General features: G+C 56.2%; 1 protein-coding gene across 8 annotated transcripts in view; it reads right to left on the reverse strand.

The window, feature by feature from the left end:
* Positions 1–16,732, reverse strand: part of BCL2L11 (BCL2 like 11) — a 59,113-nt gene that overhangs the window by 14,565 nt on the left and 27,816 nt on the right. For 6 of the 8 annotated variants that reach the window (XM_079110683.1, XM_079110681.1, XM_079110682.1 and 3 more), the window contains one exon: positions 5,447–9,356. The exons of 1 other annotated variant lie outside the window; for it this stretch is intronic. In XM_079110683.1, the coding sequence (XP_078966809.1) occupies positions 9,261–9,356 (96 nt within the window). In that variant the 3' untranslated portion in view covers positions 5,447–9,260. Of the gene's footprint in view, positions 1–5,446; positions 9,357–9,629; positions 9,692–16,732 lie in introns of those variants that run through there. One more of the 8 variants, XM_079110678.1, reaches the window with a different exon arrangement.

Below are 16,732 nucleotides of genomic sequence, written 5' to 3' on the forward strand. Positions count from 1 at the left end.
TGTTGACATGAAAGTCATGGCTGAGTAACACCGGGAGAGTTTCTGACTGAGTCAGTCTGCTTGGAATCTCCTCCAGGAGCAGAGATGGCTCCCTTTCCTGTTAGAAGGGCCTGGGGAGGCCCCTAGTGTCCTTGGAGGCCAGAATCCCCAGCCTCTCCCTGTGCGGCTCCTGGCTTGGGGCCACGGAGCAGGAGCAGCCAGGAGGCCAGGAGGAAACTGGCGTGCGGTGCAGAGGGTGAGGCTCTCGGCTCATTCGAAGGGCTCTGTACTCCACTGGGAGCTGCACTCCTAGCGGTAGACATGTGTGAAGTCCCGAGGGACTCAAGAGGAGAAAACCGGGGTGGCCCTAGTTCTCCAGAAGAGCAGCAGCTCTCTGCAGGGTGGTCCACTTGAGCCCCCGAGGACACTGTCCTGCTGTGGCTCCCCATGCCGAGGGGGCCACGTGGGGGACTTAGTCATCCAGACTCCAAACCCTGCCATCCACTGGCACCCCAGAGCAGTTGTGCACCAGCATGAGAGTCACAGAAGGAACATCTGAACCCAGCTGGGGCTGTGGCCTCAGGAGCCCAGGCAGGGCTGGCAAGAGTCAGGGGAAGCTGGACACTGGGGAAGCTCTTGGTTCACCCCCCACCCACCCCGTTCCAGGTCTGGGTAGAAAAGATGTCAGGGCCAGATGTAAATAGGGGGGTGGGTTGGCTCCTAGTGGACACCAACAAGGCCCTCTGTGCCTGGGGACATCACCCCTGCCGTGGGATCCTATTGCTCTATCACCCTGGTACCAGGAAACCCCCATTAAGATGGCCTTAAACATGAAAAAACACCTGGGAGGCTGTCCCTCCCCAGTGGAGGAGTGAGTGGGAGGCATCGGGCAGGAGGAGGGCACCACAAATCCCTTCTACAGAGCTGTTGGGGCAACCTAAAAATCAACAGGAAGTCTGCAGGCTAGGGTGAGAGTTTGCAAGAAGTGCAAAACTAGACAGGAAGTATGGGACTAGTCAGGAAGTGCAGGACTAGACAGGAAGTGCCGGACTAGATAAGAAGTACAGGATTAAACAGGAAGTACAGGACTAGACAGAAAGTATGGGACTAGACAGGAAGTACAGGATTACACAGGAAGTACGGGATTGAACAGGAAGTACAGGACTAGACAGAAAGTATGGGACTAGACAGGAAGTGCAGGACTTGGGGTTCCACTGTGGGTCACTGGTGAAGATGAAATGCCCTGGTGGTTGAGTGGCACTGCAGACGTACTCTCTGGAGATGCAGGCCACAGAATCTTAAGTCCCTAGAAATCCTGGGACTGCTCTGAGGTACTGCTGTCCCACAGGTGTTCCACAAGCATCCCCCGGAGGCAGACCCAGGCTGGCCTCCACCTCCTGCTCTAGTTTCACTGGGTCCCAGGAAGGGACCAGAGGTCAGATGTGCATGCTGGGACAGCTACACCGCCTCCGTTCACACCCAGGCTCTGCCACTGACCAGTCTGGGACTTTGGGCGAGTGGCTTAAGCTAACTTAGGGTCCCGATCTGTACACCTGGGGCAATAACAGTCTCAGATGCTTCGGGCAGTGCCTCACACACAGCAGGTACCCAGCAGTTAATGGTCATTAGTGGGCCCTGGCCTATAACAGGGACAGCTGTGGGCCTGGCACCCCAGCACCGCACCTCCGGAAACACTCCCGAGGACTGCACTATGGAGTCATGCTGCGGATTCCTGCTTACCCATGGCGAGGCCTTGAGAAACAGGACCTCCCTAATAAGTCCTGGCTTTAAACATTTTTATATTGTCTGTGCCTGGTTTGAATACTTATTTTTATTTAAGGAAAACAACCATTTAAACTACTGAAAAAATAATGGGTTGCTTAAGCTGTCCGATGTCCCTTTTGGGCCAGAAAGTCCACCATGGAACATGACATCTTTATGGTGGATTTTGAGACGGCGGTCCCCAACGTCTGATCTTGTTTACCACCAGGATGAAGGGTCATTGTTAAAGTTAATTCTTCTCAAATTTGTTTTGAGATGAGGCTCAGGAGTTACCATCTTGCCTTCTGGGTCCATCTGATAACACATACAATAAAATGGTAACTTGTTCAGGAACAAGGACCTTCAACATGCCAAGATATCTTCTCCAGGGTGATGGATTCTAAGGACTTGGGACTTTCCCAGGAATGTCAGTTTCTGGGAAAAGGGGACCAAGTGAATGGTAGAAGTTACCTAAGCAGGTAAGACACTATCATCTGACCTTATTTTCCATCTCTGCCCAGCCCATTCTGCCCTTGGCAGTGGGGAATTTTAACAATCAGCCTGTCACTCACAGCTTCTGGATGTACATTGTTCATGGAGAACTTCCGGCAATCTTTTTGTTCAGTCCTTCTGACAGGTAGAAATGAATCAGCTGGTACTTCTGTAGCCAGCTAGTCAACTGTGACTCAGCACTGAACTTACTGGTGGGGCAGGCGCTGGCTCGGACCAATGGGAAGCTGCTGCTGAGACCAGGCAGCTGAGTGCAGAGGCCAGGGAATGCCAACAGGCCCTGGAGTTTGGGATACCACCTCCAAATGTGTCCTCCTTGCCTGGCTTGTTCCAGGTGCAGTGTTGGGAAAGAGCTTCGGATGGGCTCTGGCTGCCCCCGTGGCACTAAGGGCAGGGAGGGAGTTTCAGAGGCAGAGGGGGTACCTGAGTGGCAGGTGCATAAAGGGAGATCTCGGTGAAGAACCGTCGTTTGCCAGATCAGACATCCCACCCCCGGGAAAAGGGTTAACGAGAGATGCACAGATTTTTATGAAGAAAAATCAAGTGCATTAGGTCAAGTCTAATAGATAAGATTAAAAATTCCGTGCCCCTTGGAAATCAGCAGAAAAGTATTACATCATATGTAATATCGTATATGTACATGTAATAGTGTAATCCTAAATAAGACCCACAGAGAGCTTTTGGAGAAGCTTAAACTGATTCTAAAACGCATGTGAAAGAAAAAATGTACAACGGCCATGACAATTTTGAAGAATAAGAAATCAAAAATACACTACAAAAGTAGTCATTAAAATATGGATTCAACAAAAAGATGAACGGAAAAGGGAAGAGATGGGCATCAGGACCGTGTGACCAGGATTCGATGTATTCTCTCTCAGAGGGTCACTCCAGGCTGCTGGAAGACGACAAGCAGCCATGGGTGGTGTGGAAACAGATTCGTACTGCGTATCCCTAACAGAAAAAATCCCTAGGTTAAGATGAAGAATTCCCAAATTGTAGGGTTGTGTGAATAAAAGATATTTAAAACTGTGATGTAGAGAAGTTGTGTCAAACACAGAAACCTAAAGCAAGATCAACAAATCTGACTTACGTGACAACTTCTGCATAAATATCACAAGCAATGAAAAGCCATGCAGAACAAAAATACACCTTTACAGAAAAGTGTGTATACTCACAGCAGCTTATACAGCGTTGCCTGCACTGCTAAAAGCTGACAAGTCCATTAAGAAGGCTATAGACCAGTCACGACCATTTTAACACAGTCTCAGAAACATCATGTCGGGCAGAAGAAACCAGACCCATGTGACTGCACTGTGTATGACTACCTTCATGCGAAGCTCAGAAACGGGCAAAACTTAATAGTTAAGGTGGGAAAAAACTCAGAACAGAGGTCCCTCCTGGGGCAGAGGGGAACTTTCTAGAGGGACAGTAATGTTCTCTATCTTGATAGGGGTTGGGTGACAGTGTTTTCCTTGGATGAAACTCAGCAGAGGTACACTTAATGCACATCAGTGTTTTACTATAAACTTTAGCTCTATGGGGGAAAAAACATAAAATGTTATAGATATGCTGAATATTTAGGGGCAAGGTTATTGATGACTACAACCTACTTGAAATGCATCCCAAAATAAGATGGATGGATAGATGGATAGATGTTGCTAATGTTCTAAAATGTTCAAGGTCAAAGTTAGGGAGAGAGTGCATGGTTGTTCTCTAGGAAACCCTTTTGACTTCCCTGTTTGAAAAATTTCATAATCAAATGTCAGGGAAAAAGGATAAGTAACAGACTAAAGGATAAATACTGCCTATAAATAAGAGATTTTTGCTCTCTCTATACGGATGCATATATATGTGTGTGTGTGTGTAAATTTTTTTTTTTTTTTTTGGTACCAGGACTGAACCCAGGGGTGCTTGACAACTGAGCCACATCCCCAGCCCTTTTTTATGTTTTATTTAGAGATAGGGTCTCACTAAGTCGCTTAGGGTCTCACTAAGTTGCTAAGGCTGGCCTTGAACTTGCGATCCTCCTGCTTCAGCCTCCTGAGTTGCTGGGATTACAGGCATGCATGCACCATCATGCCTGGCTGTCCAAAATATATTAGAAGCTGATAATCAATAGGAAAATTCAATTAAAAGTAAACATAGCACTTTGGAAAACAAGGCAGATTACCAACAATGCCTGAAATGATCGTCCTACTAGCATTCGAATTTAAACCACTCAATCCCACTCCCTGCTAGTATGCCAGGCTGACACCAATGTGGCTTCCTCATCCTGCAGGTGGTGTGGCCACTGGGCTGAAGCTGCCTCCACCAGAGCAGGAGGCCCCAGAGAAGCCCTTATACCTGTGCCCTGGCATCTCTCCCAGTGGCTGGAAAGTAGTTGCTCTAGAAAGATCTATGGCCCAAGTCAGAACCACCTAGGTTTATGGAATTTACAGCAAGTGCAAAACCACTGTGTAACCACACACACACACACACACACACACACACGCACACACACAGTGCAATATGACAGTGGTAAGAGTGGTAAGGAGGGGGGCTTGGGTGATCTGAAACAAATATAATTCAAAATAAACCAGCAGCATTGACAAGATCCTTTATATATGGCTTGCCTAATTAAAACTGAAGCATGGATATATTCTTATGTTTGGAGCTCGACACTTTCCCAGGACTGGTTTCAGAGCCGAAGTGGCAAGTCATGTCCTTAAGTGGACCTGAACAACTTCTACTGGAGGCCAGGCCCTAAGTTCTCAGTCACCCCCGATCCAGTGCAAGCTTGGATCAGGGAGCTCGGAGGCCCCTGAGAAGCTGGTGGCCACTTTACACTTGAGTTGCGAGCAGGGGCTGCAGGAGAGCCCGTTCTCCTCAGTCACATGGGATTTCCTATCTTTCCTGTTTTCTTCAGACTGTGACAGGCCAGATGGCAGGGCACACAGAGCTGAGCTGCTCCCAGCACACCCGCTGCCCCCATGCCCTCTGCCCAGGGCTGTTGTGTCTGATGACGGGCAGCTGAGCTAACTCAAAACCTGAAAAGCATGGTTTGCTTTTAAGTATGCCACCGGACTTGGAGTGAGGACCCGCAGGTCTGGCGTAGCCCGCTTGTCCTCCGGCTGACCAAGGGCAGGCTGGCCGGTACTCCTGTATAGCTTAGCTGTTTTGCCCCCATTGCTGTGAAAACATCAAACAATTCACCAGAACTAGTTGAAGGTTTTATTTATATAAAATTCATTAAGAACATAAAAGATTGAGTTTCTTAAAAAAAAAAAAAAAAATCTGCAGTTATTTACAGCAGTATTGCACAAGTAAAGTGGCGATTACCCTGTCAAAATTCTTCAGTGCAAAACAAGTCAGCCAGGGAAATTGCAGTACAATGCTACATATGCTGGGTCCTGGGGGAGACAGTGACGGATCGCTAGACAGTCAGTGCTATTGTGAGTGGGCACCTGATGAGTCCCCATACAGTAACGAGTGGTCAGAGAGCCTGTGCGGAAACCCAGGGAGTGCTCAGCTCAAGTTCCCAGGGAGTCGGGTCACCCCTGCACATGGCAGACCCCAGCTGATTGAGCGACACGTGCAACCACATCCCGCACATGCGTGTGCCAAGGGACACACTCAGGCACCAGGCTAAACCAGCAGGGGCAGCAGAACCGCCCATGCGGGGTCACTAGATGTCCTTGGAGCATCTGTGAGCTTCCACATCTCGATGCTCAGCGGGCCCCGACCTCTCCCGAAGGGGATGGATGGTGAATGGGGAAGAGGGCAGGGACCTGGAGAAGCAGGCTGACCGGATGCAGTGAGTGACTGCATGGCGGAGGCGGTGTGCAGTTAGTGCCCAAGGGGCAAAGGTCAGGCCACGCCTCAGCCTAGCAGCCACCAGGCAGGTGGGGAAGAGCCACTCACTCGTCAGCTGCCAACGAGGGCCTGGTGACGGAGGCGCCCCGAGTGGCTCCGAAACAGGAGCCGCAGTCCCTTGGCCCAGCCTGGCCTTCCCCCTGGACCACCTGCATGGTGGCTGTGCTCCAGAGGGGGCAGTTTGCCCCTTGCGATGCTGAGTTGTCAGGGAAAACCTTTCCCATCCACTGATAATACTTTTATTTTTTTACTTTTCCATCTTAAAAGACAGGCCTGGAGTTAGCAAATTTGCTCCTCAGAGAAGCGAGCTGCTCCGGAACACAGGCTGCTGAGCACTTCTTGGAGTGAACGCTAGTTTCTCAAACTCCACCCAAAGGACAACAGAGCCCAAGAGCTGACCACCAGGAACAGAAGCCGGAGGCCACCCCAGGAAGACCACGTGGTCTGCAAGAGCCCACCAGTCACCACCTCCCGCCTCGGGAGCTGGCGCCGAGTCCCAGGATGGCAAGGTATGGGGGACAGGGATGTCAACACTTTCCAAAACTTAAGACATTAAATAAGCAGAAAATAAATATACAATATTTCTACAAGTTACAGCATTATAAAACAGTAGGCCACATTACACAGAAAAAGAATCTACAATATTTACAATCCTTGATTTTGAAAAAGGTTTAGAAAAACAGTGATTTTTACTCATTGATGCTGTACAAAATTTTACAAGAAAGGTCAAGGGAACATAAAATTGCACACAGACATTTGGCTCAGTTGATAAATGACCTCCTAATCTAATAAATAGTCAAAATATATACAACACGGAGAAGGGAAGCAGGAGAAAACTGCATCTCACTGTACTTTACTTGAAAGGAATTTTAAATTGGTTTCTCCGACTCCTCCACCCCCTCCAAAAATTCTTCATCGGCTGGTTTCTGGGAAGGGAACTGGAAGCTCACAAATCTCTCGGTGTGAAGTCACAGGACACTTTTTTACAAACCTCGCACAGGAGAGGTTGTCAAGGCACAAAACCCGCATTTTCAAAAACAGGGATCTAGGGTTTTTCTTCCCCCCTAAAAAAAGTCAAAAGATAATAAAAACTAAGAAGCCAAGGTGTGCCCACGGCAGGGAGGCACGCTTTCTGCAGGGGCGTTTTGATCAGTGGGTACAGTACAGAGATGCCCGCCATCTCTCCAAGCTCCGGTGCCAGCTCCCGGTGACGCCTCTGCCGCGCACAGGACTGGATTTCCAGCTGCTCCCCGCCAGCCTGGCGGCCAGGCTGCCACCGGCCAGCACTAAGCATGCTGGTGCTGCCCTGGGCACCTGTCCCCCAAGTCACAGGGCTCAAGAGACCTAAAGTGCTCCAGTCGGAGGCTGGCACGTGAGCACGGAGATCCTGGGAGGCGGGGGGCCCAGAACCAAATGCATCTTTGGCGTGTGTGTGTGTGTGTGTGTGTGTGTGTGTGTGTATGTGTCCAGCAGGGCCGCGCTGTGACCCCCACCCCGCCTTGCAACGTGGGCTGAACGTGTGACCACAGTGGGCTCAAGACACGTCAGGAGACGAGCCGTGCTCCAGCACAGCTTTCAAGATACAAAGAGGAAGCGCATTTGCTCAGATCATCTCTACTTAAGGAAAGAAGCACAGAGGCAGCATATACAGATGCGTGTCTGTACACGTATATACACACATACACACGCACACGTGGGGGCGCGGGCGGCTCCCACCGGCCCCGGGTGACAGGCAGCGCGGGCTCTCCATCTGGAGGAGGGCAGGAGCTGCTGGCACTGCCGACGTCTCTGAACGCTCGCGCGCTCCTTTTATTAAAAGTTGGTTCATGATTTGAGGTTTTGTGACTTGGAAGAATCACAGGGTTGGCAGCCCCACCACCCCATCTGTGTCTTTCCTGGGTCTCCCCAATCTTCCTGCTCTTGAAATGACTGACCAACCAGCCTCAGGTGCACTGCGATCCCAAGGGACTGGAGGGGCAGGCACAGAGTGTGCGCCCCACAGAGGTGGCGGCCCGGGTGGCTCCAGATAGACCCCACCATCCAGAAAATGGAAAAGCCAAATTTCTGGAAGCCTCAAGGGCCAGGCTGGACCCTGCCCCAGGGTACCGGTGAAGGCAGAACAAGCTGCCCGTCCAACGTGGGCTGAGAGAAGCAGGATCAGGGCAGGCATCACACCCCAGGAGGACAGGGAGCCCCCAGGGGCCTGTGTGGACTCCCAGGAGGGGCCAGCAGGCAGGGCTGCAGCTGGGCTGGCGGCCATCAGCATGTGGCCCCCAAGGGCCAATGCCAAGTGTGCCTGTGGCCACGGCACAGCGCTCCCTCTTCAGAACACCCCGGGACAAGTCCCTGTGGGCCAGGGGACCCACGTGGCATGCCCCAGCCCGCCAGTCGGAGATCAGCAAAGGCGTGAGAGGCCTGGTGCCCACTCCTATCGCGAGGACGTCCACCCCACGCCCACGCACCAGCACCCAGACCCCTGGAGCTGCCTCGCGGGGGAGCAGGAAGGACAGCTGGGAGCTGCCACAGAGGCCGGGAGGCTAGGGAGGTAAACAGCGTGCAGGGCAGGAGGTGCCACGTGCGTGCCCCTGACCGGTTCCATTTCTTCACTTTTGGTTATTAACAACGACTTAAAAAAAGCTCAAAGACACAGCGGTGGGGGGAGCACCCATCACAACCCTCCCTGTTAAAGACTTCTGTCTAGAATCTCTGAAAATAAACTAAGGCAGCCTTAGCACGAGCTGGCTCAGTTCCACGGCAGGGCGTGGGCGATCCTCTGAGATAGGGAACGGGCTCCACCTCTTTGTACAAAATCATCACAAGCTGGTTACAAAGTTTCCATTGCCTTTGTGAAAAAAACCTGCTCTTACTCCAGGAGGTGGGAAAGCCCGCGAGTAAACGCCCTTCTCCAGAGGGTCCCGCTCCAGGCCACGTTCCCGCGTCTCAAGGATCCTCCCCATTTACATTCACAGCGACTTCCAGCGGGCACGGTGCGGTGGACGGCAAGGTCAAGTCCACCGGACGCAGAGTCTTCTGCACTGCCGCTGGCCGCCCTCCACGCTGGGGAAGCACTGGCTGCAGAGCGGGGGCTGCGGGCGTGGGCTGGGCTTGGCCCCGGCCAGGAGCGAAGGGCCTGCGTGTGTCCGACCCGGGAGACTCTGTCAGTGCATCCTCCACACCAGGCGGATGATGTAACGCAACAGGCGCAAGATGACCATCTGGGGGTGGTCTTCTGCTTGGTAATTATTAAAAAATACCTGAAACACAAAAGTAAAGTTTCTTAGTGCCCCTCTGGTCTGGGGCGCCTGTGTTGAGTAGACCACCCGCCCCACCGTGGTTGCCATGAAGCCCCTCCGAGCACCTCATGGGACCACCCACCCCTGAGACTGCGGGGGGCGTGTCCAGGTCCTGCAGGCCTGACGTCCTGCGTGCAGGGCAGGCGTGCCCAGTGACCGCCTGACCGCAGGACAGCAACCCAGCCAACAGCGCGTGGTGCTGGGGAAGCTGGGGGCCCCGGGCAGCATGCGCACCCTGCACATATGTTCACGTCCTAGACACCCTCCGCAGCGAATTTCTGGCAGCTGTGATCCATCTGAAAAATCAGTGATTTGGGGTCGTTTGCCCTAAGAAGCTAAGTGGAGCCACCGATGGTGCACCCTGGGGACCCTGCTGCCTGGGCGGCTTGCTGACCACACTGACTGCCCATGAGGCTCATGGTCACAGACGCGAGGCCGAGATAACCCACCTCCCACCCCCAGCCCGGGAGCAAAGACCAAGTGAGGACAAAAGAAAGGCCACTTGCAGAGGAACCTGCAGATCACTTTCAGCCTCAGGCCGCTTGGGCGACCACTGGGGGTCTGTCCCCATGCAGGTGACCGCGAGGGGCAGGTGCAGAGCAGCCCGAGGTCAGTGCCAGGGGGGGCACCCTGGCTCACATTCGAGTCCTCCCCAGGGACCAGCCCCAGCAGACCCGCTGCCCTCCACAGCCCAGGGACGGAGCACCCTCTCGGATCCGAGCAGGCCGAGCGCATCCCCCTTCCCTCCCTGACGAGGAGGGGAGGAAATCAGCCTCCTGTCAGCGGGGCCTGCAGACGCGCTCCGTGACCACAGCTGCGATTTTTATCGGCTTCGCACACAGATTGCTTTGTTTTGATTTAACTTTCAAAATCACGTTGCTCCTTCTGTGTGAGAATAATGTAGGGGAAGGTTGATTTCGGTGCAGACTGATATTAATGGGTTGAAAGAGGCTCATTCAAAATAAAACCACAACTTGTTAACGGGAAGCTGGCGCTCCCACAGGCTGAGCCACCCCCGGGGCCTTTCAGATCTCCCTGGGGCCACCCTGTCTTCACAGCGACCAGAGGACGGGCTGGTCACCCCGGGGACAGGCCTAACTGCTCGCGGCCGACAGGCTTCAGGTCCAAGTCCTGATGGCACCGGAGGAGAACCTTCCGCCATCCTCTGAGGGACAGGTGCAGGGCGGTGGCCGTGACCCTGGGCACGCAGTCGTATCACGAGGGGTGTCCACAGACGGCCAAGGAGGCCGAGGGGGGGGACCCAGGACATTTTGGTGAGGCAGGCCTGGGCCCTGACCAGTGAGGGCTGCCTCTGCGGCTCCTGCTGCCCCCTCAGGAGGCAGGCACCACACACGGCACGCGCTGGGACAAGCGAGCAAGTGCTTTTGGACGGAGGAAGCCATTAGCACAACTCAAGAGCAGTGCCAGCCCTGACGGCCCCCGACAGCTGACCCGGGCACGGCCCACGCTGCGGAGCTCACACATTGGCCTGCTGGCACTGGCTCGGGTGCCCACCAGAACGGCCTGGCTGGTTTGAGGGTGAGGAGTGCAAAGCCATGGACAGAAGCCGAGGTGGACGGCACTGGCGCTGTGGGGTGGGGCCACCAGTGAGACGCCAACATGGCAGGGTCGGCCCTGCAAGCTGCACGTGAATGGCCTGGCGCAGGGCTGGGCGGAGCAGCGGGCCGGTGCCCACCTGCGCCTGTGCACTCGGCAGGGCTGACTCCGGGCCGTCCACTCCTGCCAGGCACACGTTTAGTCCCCTGGTAGTGGGCAGTGCCGCGTCGCTGTTGCCTTCTTAGAAGCATTTAAAACAAAAGCTCGAATGAGAACCATCGCCCTTTCCGACGCCTCTGGTCGTCCCCTCTGAAGGCTGAGTCACGGCCCCCAAATCCATGTCACAGGCCAGAGCCTCAGAGCGTGACTATGGGCACACAGGTGGATCCTGAGGAAGGTGACTTGGGGAAGTCACAGGGCGGCCCAACCAGGGATCCTCATAGAGACCGGGACGCAGGGACGACCGGGAGGACATAGGGAGAGGCAGAGGGGCCTCAGGAGGAACCTCGGGCTTCGGCCTCCAGACCCTGGAGAGCACAGGCTCTGCCGTGTGGCCACCGATGCAGGCACTGTCCCCGCAGCCCCACTGGCCCATCGCCCCTCGACCTTCCCCTTGGATGGAAACTCCCCTGAGGTCGGAGTGACTGCTTTGGTCTGACCGTGAGACCACTGAGATCTGCTACAGTGGCACGTTGGGGTGATGGGGTCACTCGAGGAAACGGACCTGCTCCCGCTGCCACGCGTGTGGCCGCATCCTGCGGCCCCTCCCCGGCCCTGTGTGAGCTGGCTCATTTGGGCCAAGTGACTCTCAGGCCGTCCCTGGAGCCCTGGATGAGCCCTTCGATGATCTGAGGTGCACCGTCCCCAGAAACCTGCTCCCCAGGCCCTGTGGCTCCCTGACGAGGGGCTCCTGAGAGCCTGGCCCAAGGCCCCGGTCAGCACGGGGTCATAAACAGGAAGCCACAAGGATGGCACAGGGCAAAAGGGATGGCAGCAACCTCGGCCAGGAGGGTAGGGCAGCCAGGGCTGGTCTCCAGAGTGGAGGGACACTTGAGCTGATTCCCAGGGGGTGGCGGCCAGCACAGCAGGGACGCCTAGTCCAGGACCGTCCTGCAGCCCCACCCTGAGAGGGCCTGTGGGCACAGCCAGGGCTGCAGGAGAGGACACCCAGCCCTGGGGCATGTGCCACCCTCAGGTGGCACCAGGGCGTCTAGCCACACCTCCTCCTCCTGCAGAGCAGTCCGCATCCAGCAGCTGCTCCGCTCCCCACTAGTCCTGCAGACTGCCCGCCTGGGGTCAGAACCACCGCCCACTGCCATCGCTGAACGAAGTGGCTCGGCACCTGCACTGGGTCTTCAGGACACCCAGGGCCGGACAGCTCTCCTGCGCTGCAGGTGGCTGCAGGTGGCAGAGCGGGACAGGACGGGTGCTGGAGCCACCCTCCTTGCCACGGCACCCGCCACCGCGGACCCTGCCCAGCTCCACAGTGAGGACACACGATGCTGGCATGCCAGGCCAGGCCAGAGTGCGGGCCGACCCTGGAGGGCCGCGCTCCTCAGAGCTGCAGGAAGCCTTGCCTCAGTGGAAACACGGCCTCCAACCAAGCCCGCCACGCCGCGCTCTAGCGGCGGGGCCCAAACCCACGGGGCCAGACGCCAGAAAGCAGGAGACACTCCTACGCTCAGCAGGCTGGAGGGGAAGCTCGAAGACGCAGCAGCGCACAGCACAGTGAAAGTGACGTCCAAGAGACCAGAAGTGACAGCAGGAAGGGGAGACTCACCCAAGAGCCAGTGTGAGGCTTGTGGCCACAGAGCCGCAGCCTAGGTACGTTTCCCAGCAGTCAAGGGAACAAGGGAAACGTGACAGGATCTTCTTCCTGTACCAAAGGGAGCGCGACCCCAGATCCTGAGGCAAATGCAAAGCACACCAACACCCCGAGTCCAGAGGAAACCAACCTGCTTAGAACCTGCTTCTTATGCTACTTCGAGGTCCTGAACCTTTTTTAAAAATATATTTATCTTGAAAAGTGTCAACATGTTATGGGGGACTGAGTTCTGGACTGTGAGACCAGAAGGGACTCGGATGTCCCTCTCAATGGTGTCTGTCCCCCAGGTTAGGATGAGTGTCCAGGAGCCTGAGAATGCAGGGACCTTCACAGCGTCTTCCAGGACAGGGCCGCACCACGTCCCTCCACCCACTCGGCACCCAGGGATCAAACAGCTCTGCACACGCAGAAAAGGGCAGCGTGAGGAGCCCTGTGGGACCTCTCTCCACTTTCAGGCCGAGAACCCCAGTCCAGCATCACCCCCAATTTCAGGGCTGCTTCCACAATGGTGCGCAAAGACCAGACTCACTCTCTTCATCACCAAGGAACAGAGGCCGATCAGCTGAGACGGCACCACTGGGGCAGGGCTGGGGGCCTGCTGGGTGCAGCGTCTGCTCCAGAACCCAGGGGAGCACCCCCCAGCGCAGCTGAGGGGCCGGGGGTGTCGCACAGACACCGTGTTTCCACGAACCGAGCCGATTCTCTTTCCAATGCATCGTTTAGAGAAACCGCTCTGGCTAAGGCCTGCTGCAGGACATTCACTTCTGCAGCTCACCCTGGGGGCTGCCTGTGCTTGATGCTCCTCAGGCAGCGAGGCCTTTCTTACTTGGTGGTCTCAGCTCACTGGACACCCCCGGGGCCAGGCCTGGCTGGAGTGACTAGGCTCCTACCGCCCCACCACCAGCTCTGCAGGACCCGAGCCTGGCCTTACAGCTCCCAGGGAGGCCCTGGAGGGTGGAATATCCGACTCAGAACAGGAACGCACAGTTCTGAAAGCCCCAAGTGAGACGCAACGCGCTCTAACCACAACCAACCCTCCCGGCTGCGGCTCAGCTGGCCCAGGTCCAGCAGGAGATGAGTGAGACGCTCCTTCCCTGTGTCTGCAGGGGCGCCAAGTCTCGCCATGTGAATCTCTGTCTCCTCCTCCACAGAGCAAGAAACAACGCCGGGCAGACTCCCTGCGGGCCCCCTCAGGCACCTGCAGCTCCCCAGGGCCATGCTCAGGGCTGTGGCCACACAGGGCTGGTGCCCTGCAGGTGAGCACCTGCCCGTCCAGACCCACAGCCTGGCGCTACGCACAGCCACCTCCACAGTCCAGCGCCCGTGTCCCCACACCCACCTGCTTCCAAACAGCTGCAGAGCTGAGAGGGACGGGGGCAGGTGCCAGCATCGCCCTTTCTAAAGGCTGGAGCCCAAGAAGCGCTCAGTGTGACAGAAGGCGGCGATGACAAGGGACCACTGAGTGTTCCAGGTCTCAATGTTCCCCTTGAACCTGCCACACGAAGCAAGGGGCGTGCCAGGCTCGAGGTCTGACCCCATCCCTGAGCCTTCCGGGAGCGGAACTTCCTGTCACACAGAGCCAGCCTTCAGGAAGGGGGGGGAGCCCTGCTGAAACCATCGGGGCAGGGTCTTCCCCACGCCCGCCTCGGGAGCCCACGTGCTCTCCACCGTCCTGCCACCGCCGGTGGCAGAGACAGGCTCACGACGGGGGAAGGTCCCCCAACTCCACAGCCAGTCGCCAACCCGGGGCGGTCACCGGTGAGCGACTGCCCCGCTAGGGAAAACGTAGGCTGGCTCCACGCTCCCAGGGAGGCCAAGCCTGGACAGCAGTGCGCCTTCCGGGAAGGCGACAGGAAGCAGCCGTTCCATCGGAGAGCGCCGCCCGAGAAGCACACCTCTGGCCTGTGAGGCGTGGCTCCCCAGCAAGCTCCGCGGGCCTCGCCCCTGTGCCTGACTCGGGCCACCACTCCCAAAGGCGTGAGTCCCATGGCACAGGGGGCTTCAGACAGAGACCCCCGCACGCCAGGCTCGCATGGTCCCAGGGAGCACTCGTGCGCTGACACACTAATCAAACTTGTGTCGTCAAACTAGACGGCGGGCCACTTTCCCTCCTTCACCTGACTCGGGGCCACACCTGGGCTGCACGCACCTCAAACCACCCCTGCCGGCGCATGGCCTGGATGGGCCAGTGGGCGGTGTGAACCAAGGCCCCGGTGCTTCTGTGATCAGACCCCAGAGGGCCTCCACTCACTGCCCCCTCTACGGAGCTCATCGTCACACAGACGTCCACTGCAGCCCACTGACCCCACATCACTGCTGACAGCAGTCTCCCTGGGCAGGGACTCTGCCAGACAACCTGGCTATGAGACATTGACAAAGTTACAGGGGACTTGGGCACAGTGTCACATGCCTATGATCCCAGCAGCTGGGGAAGCTGAGGCAGGAGGATCGAGAGTTCAAGCCAGTCTCAGCAACTTAGTGAGGCCCTAAAGCAATTAGGGAGACTAAAAAACTACTGGGGGTGTGGCTGAGTAGCTAAGCACCCCTGGATTCAATCCCTGGTACTGGAGGGAAAAGAACCACTTGGCAAACCACAGACAGGGAGCGGGTGAACGAGAACTGTCCTTCAAGAAATGTCTCTGTCACAAGAGACTAAGGCAGGGCCCCAAACTAACCCAGCTGGGAGAGGACACAGAAAGCCAACGTGTGGTCCCAGAACGGATCCTGGCCATAAAACACCCTCTTATTGGGGCAGGGGCCGGGCTAAACACGACGTGGTCGGGACTCCTGCTCAAGCCCACAGACCGGACGCCAGCACTTCCTGACTGCCGGTCACACTCTGCTCTCACTCGCAGGAAACGTCCAAGAAAGGGGGACGCAGCACCACCACCCAGTACATTCAAGCAGCGTGTCCAAGGGCTCTCCGCCCCCTTTCATTGGTACCCAGGCTTGAACCCGGGGGCTTAACCACTCAGCCACATGCCTGGCCCTTTTTATTTTTTGAGAGAGGGTCTCACTAAGCTGCTGAGGCTGGCTTTGAACTTGCCATCCTTCTGCCCAGTCTCCCGAGTCACCAGGATTACAGGAGTGACCACCGTACCTTTCTTGCAACAGTGATCAAGTCTGAAATTGCTGAAAAAAATTGAACGTTGTCCCAAATCCACATGGTGGGGAGGCCCAAGCAAAGCTCTGACCAGCAAGCTCTGCACAGGGTCACCTGAGGCTCCTGGGGTCAGAGGGAAGGGAAGGCGCTGGACACAGCTCGCCTGTGCTTGGCCTCTGCCTGCAGGGGTTCAGCCTCACAGCTGAGTCTCCCGTGTCCCACCTCCCTGTGAGCGGCCTGAATGCTCACCCTAGGGCCACCCCCGCACCTCTCCTACAGGAGAGCGGAGGACCTCTGGCCGGGCTTTGCAAGGCCAACACCTGAGAAAAGGCACTGTCCCACACCACTCAGACAGACCCCAGGTGCTTAAGGAGGCCAAGGCCTGCAAGAAGGCAGGCGGCGGAGAGGCCAGGGCACCCCAGTGGGGACGGCCGGTCCAGCCGCCTCCGCTTCCTCCTGCTGTCTGGCCGGCCTTCGACAATGGCCCACGGTGCGACGGCAGACAATGGCTGTTCTCCGTCTGACAGCTATCACCACGGCCAGCTGTGGCCCAGGGTCACTGTGTCACTATGCAGTTTCAGAGCCTGGTGCTCTGAACTGGCTATTCATAAAATCTGGAGGACGAACTAGCCTTTCTTTTAAAAAAAAAACAGAATCAGGTTAAATCCAGAACCTATCCCTACCGTTCACCCCTCACCCCAGTGCAAGTTCTTCCTCGGTGACCAGTGACTGCAGCACAGCGGGGTGTGAGGAAAACATGCAAAGTGCGCGCAGCACCAAGATCCCGCACAGTGCCAAGGCCCAACGTAAAGTCGCTTCAGGAAAAGCAGGGACACGGCCCCACCCACGCTG

This window comes from Sciurus vulgaris (assembly GCF_902686455.1).
Source record: "Sciurus vulgaris genome assembly, chromosome: 14".
In the NCBI taxonomy this organism is placed as follows: domain Eukaryota; kingdom Metazoa; phylum Chordata; class Mammalia; order Rodentia; family Sciuridae; genus Sciurus; species Sciurus vulgaris.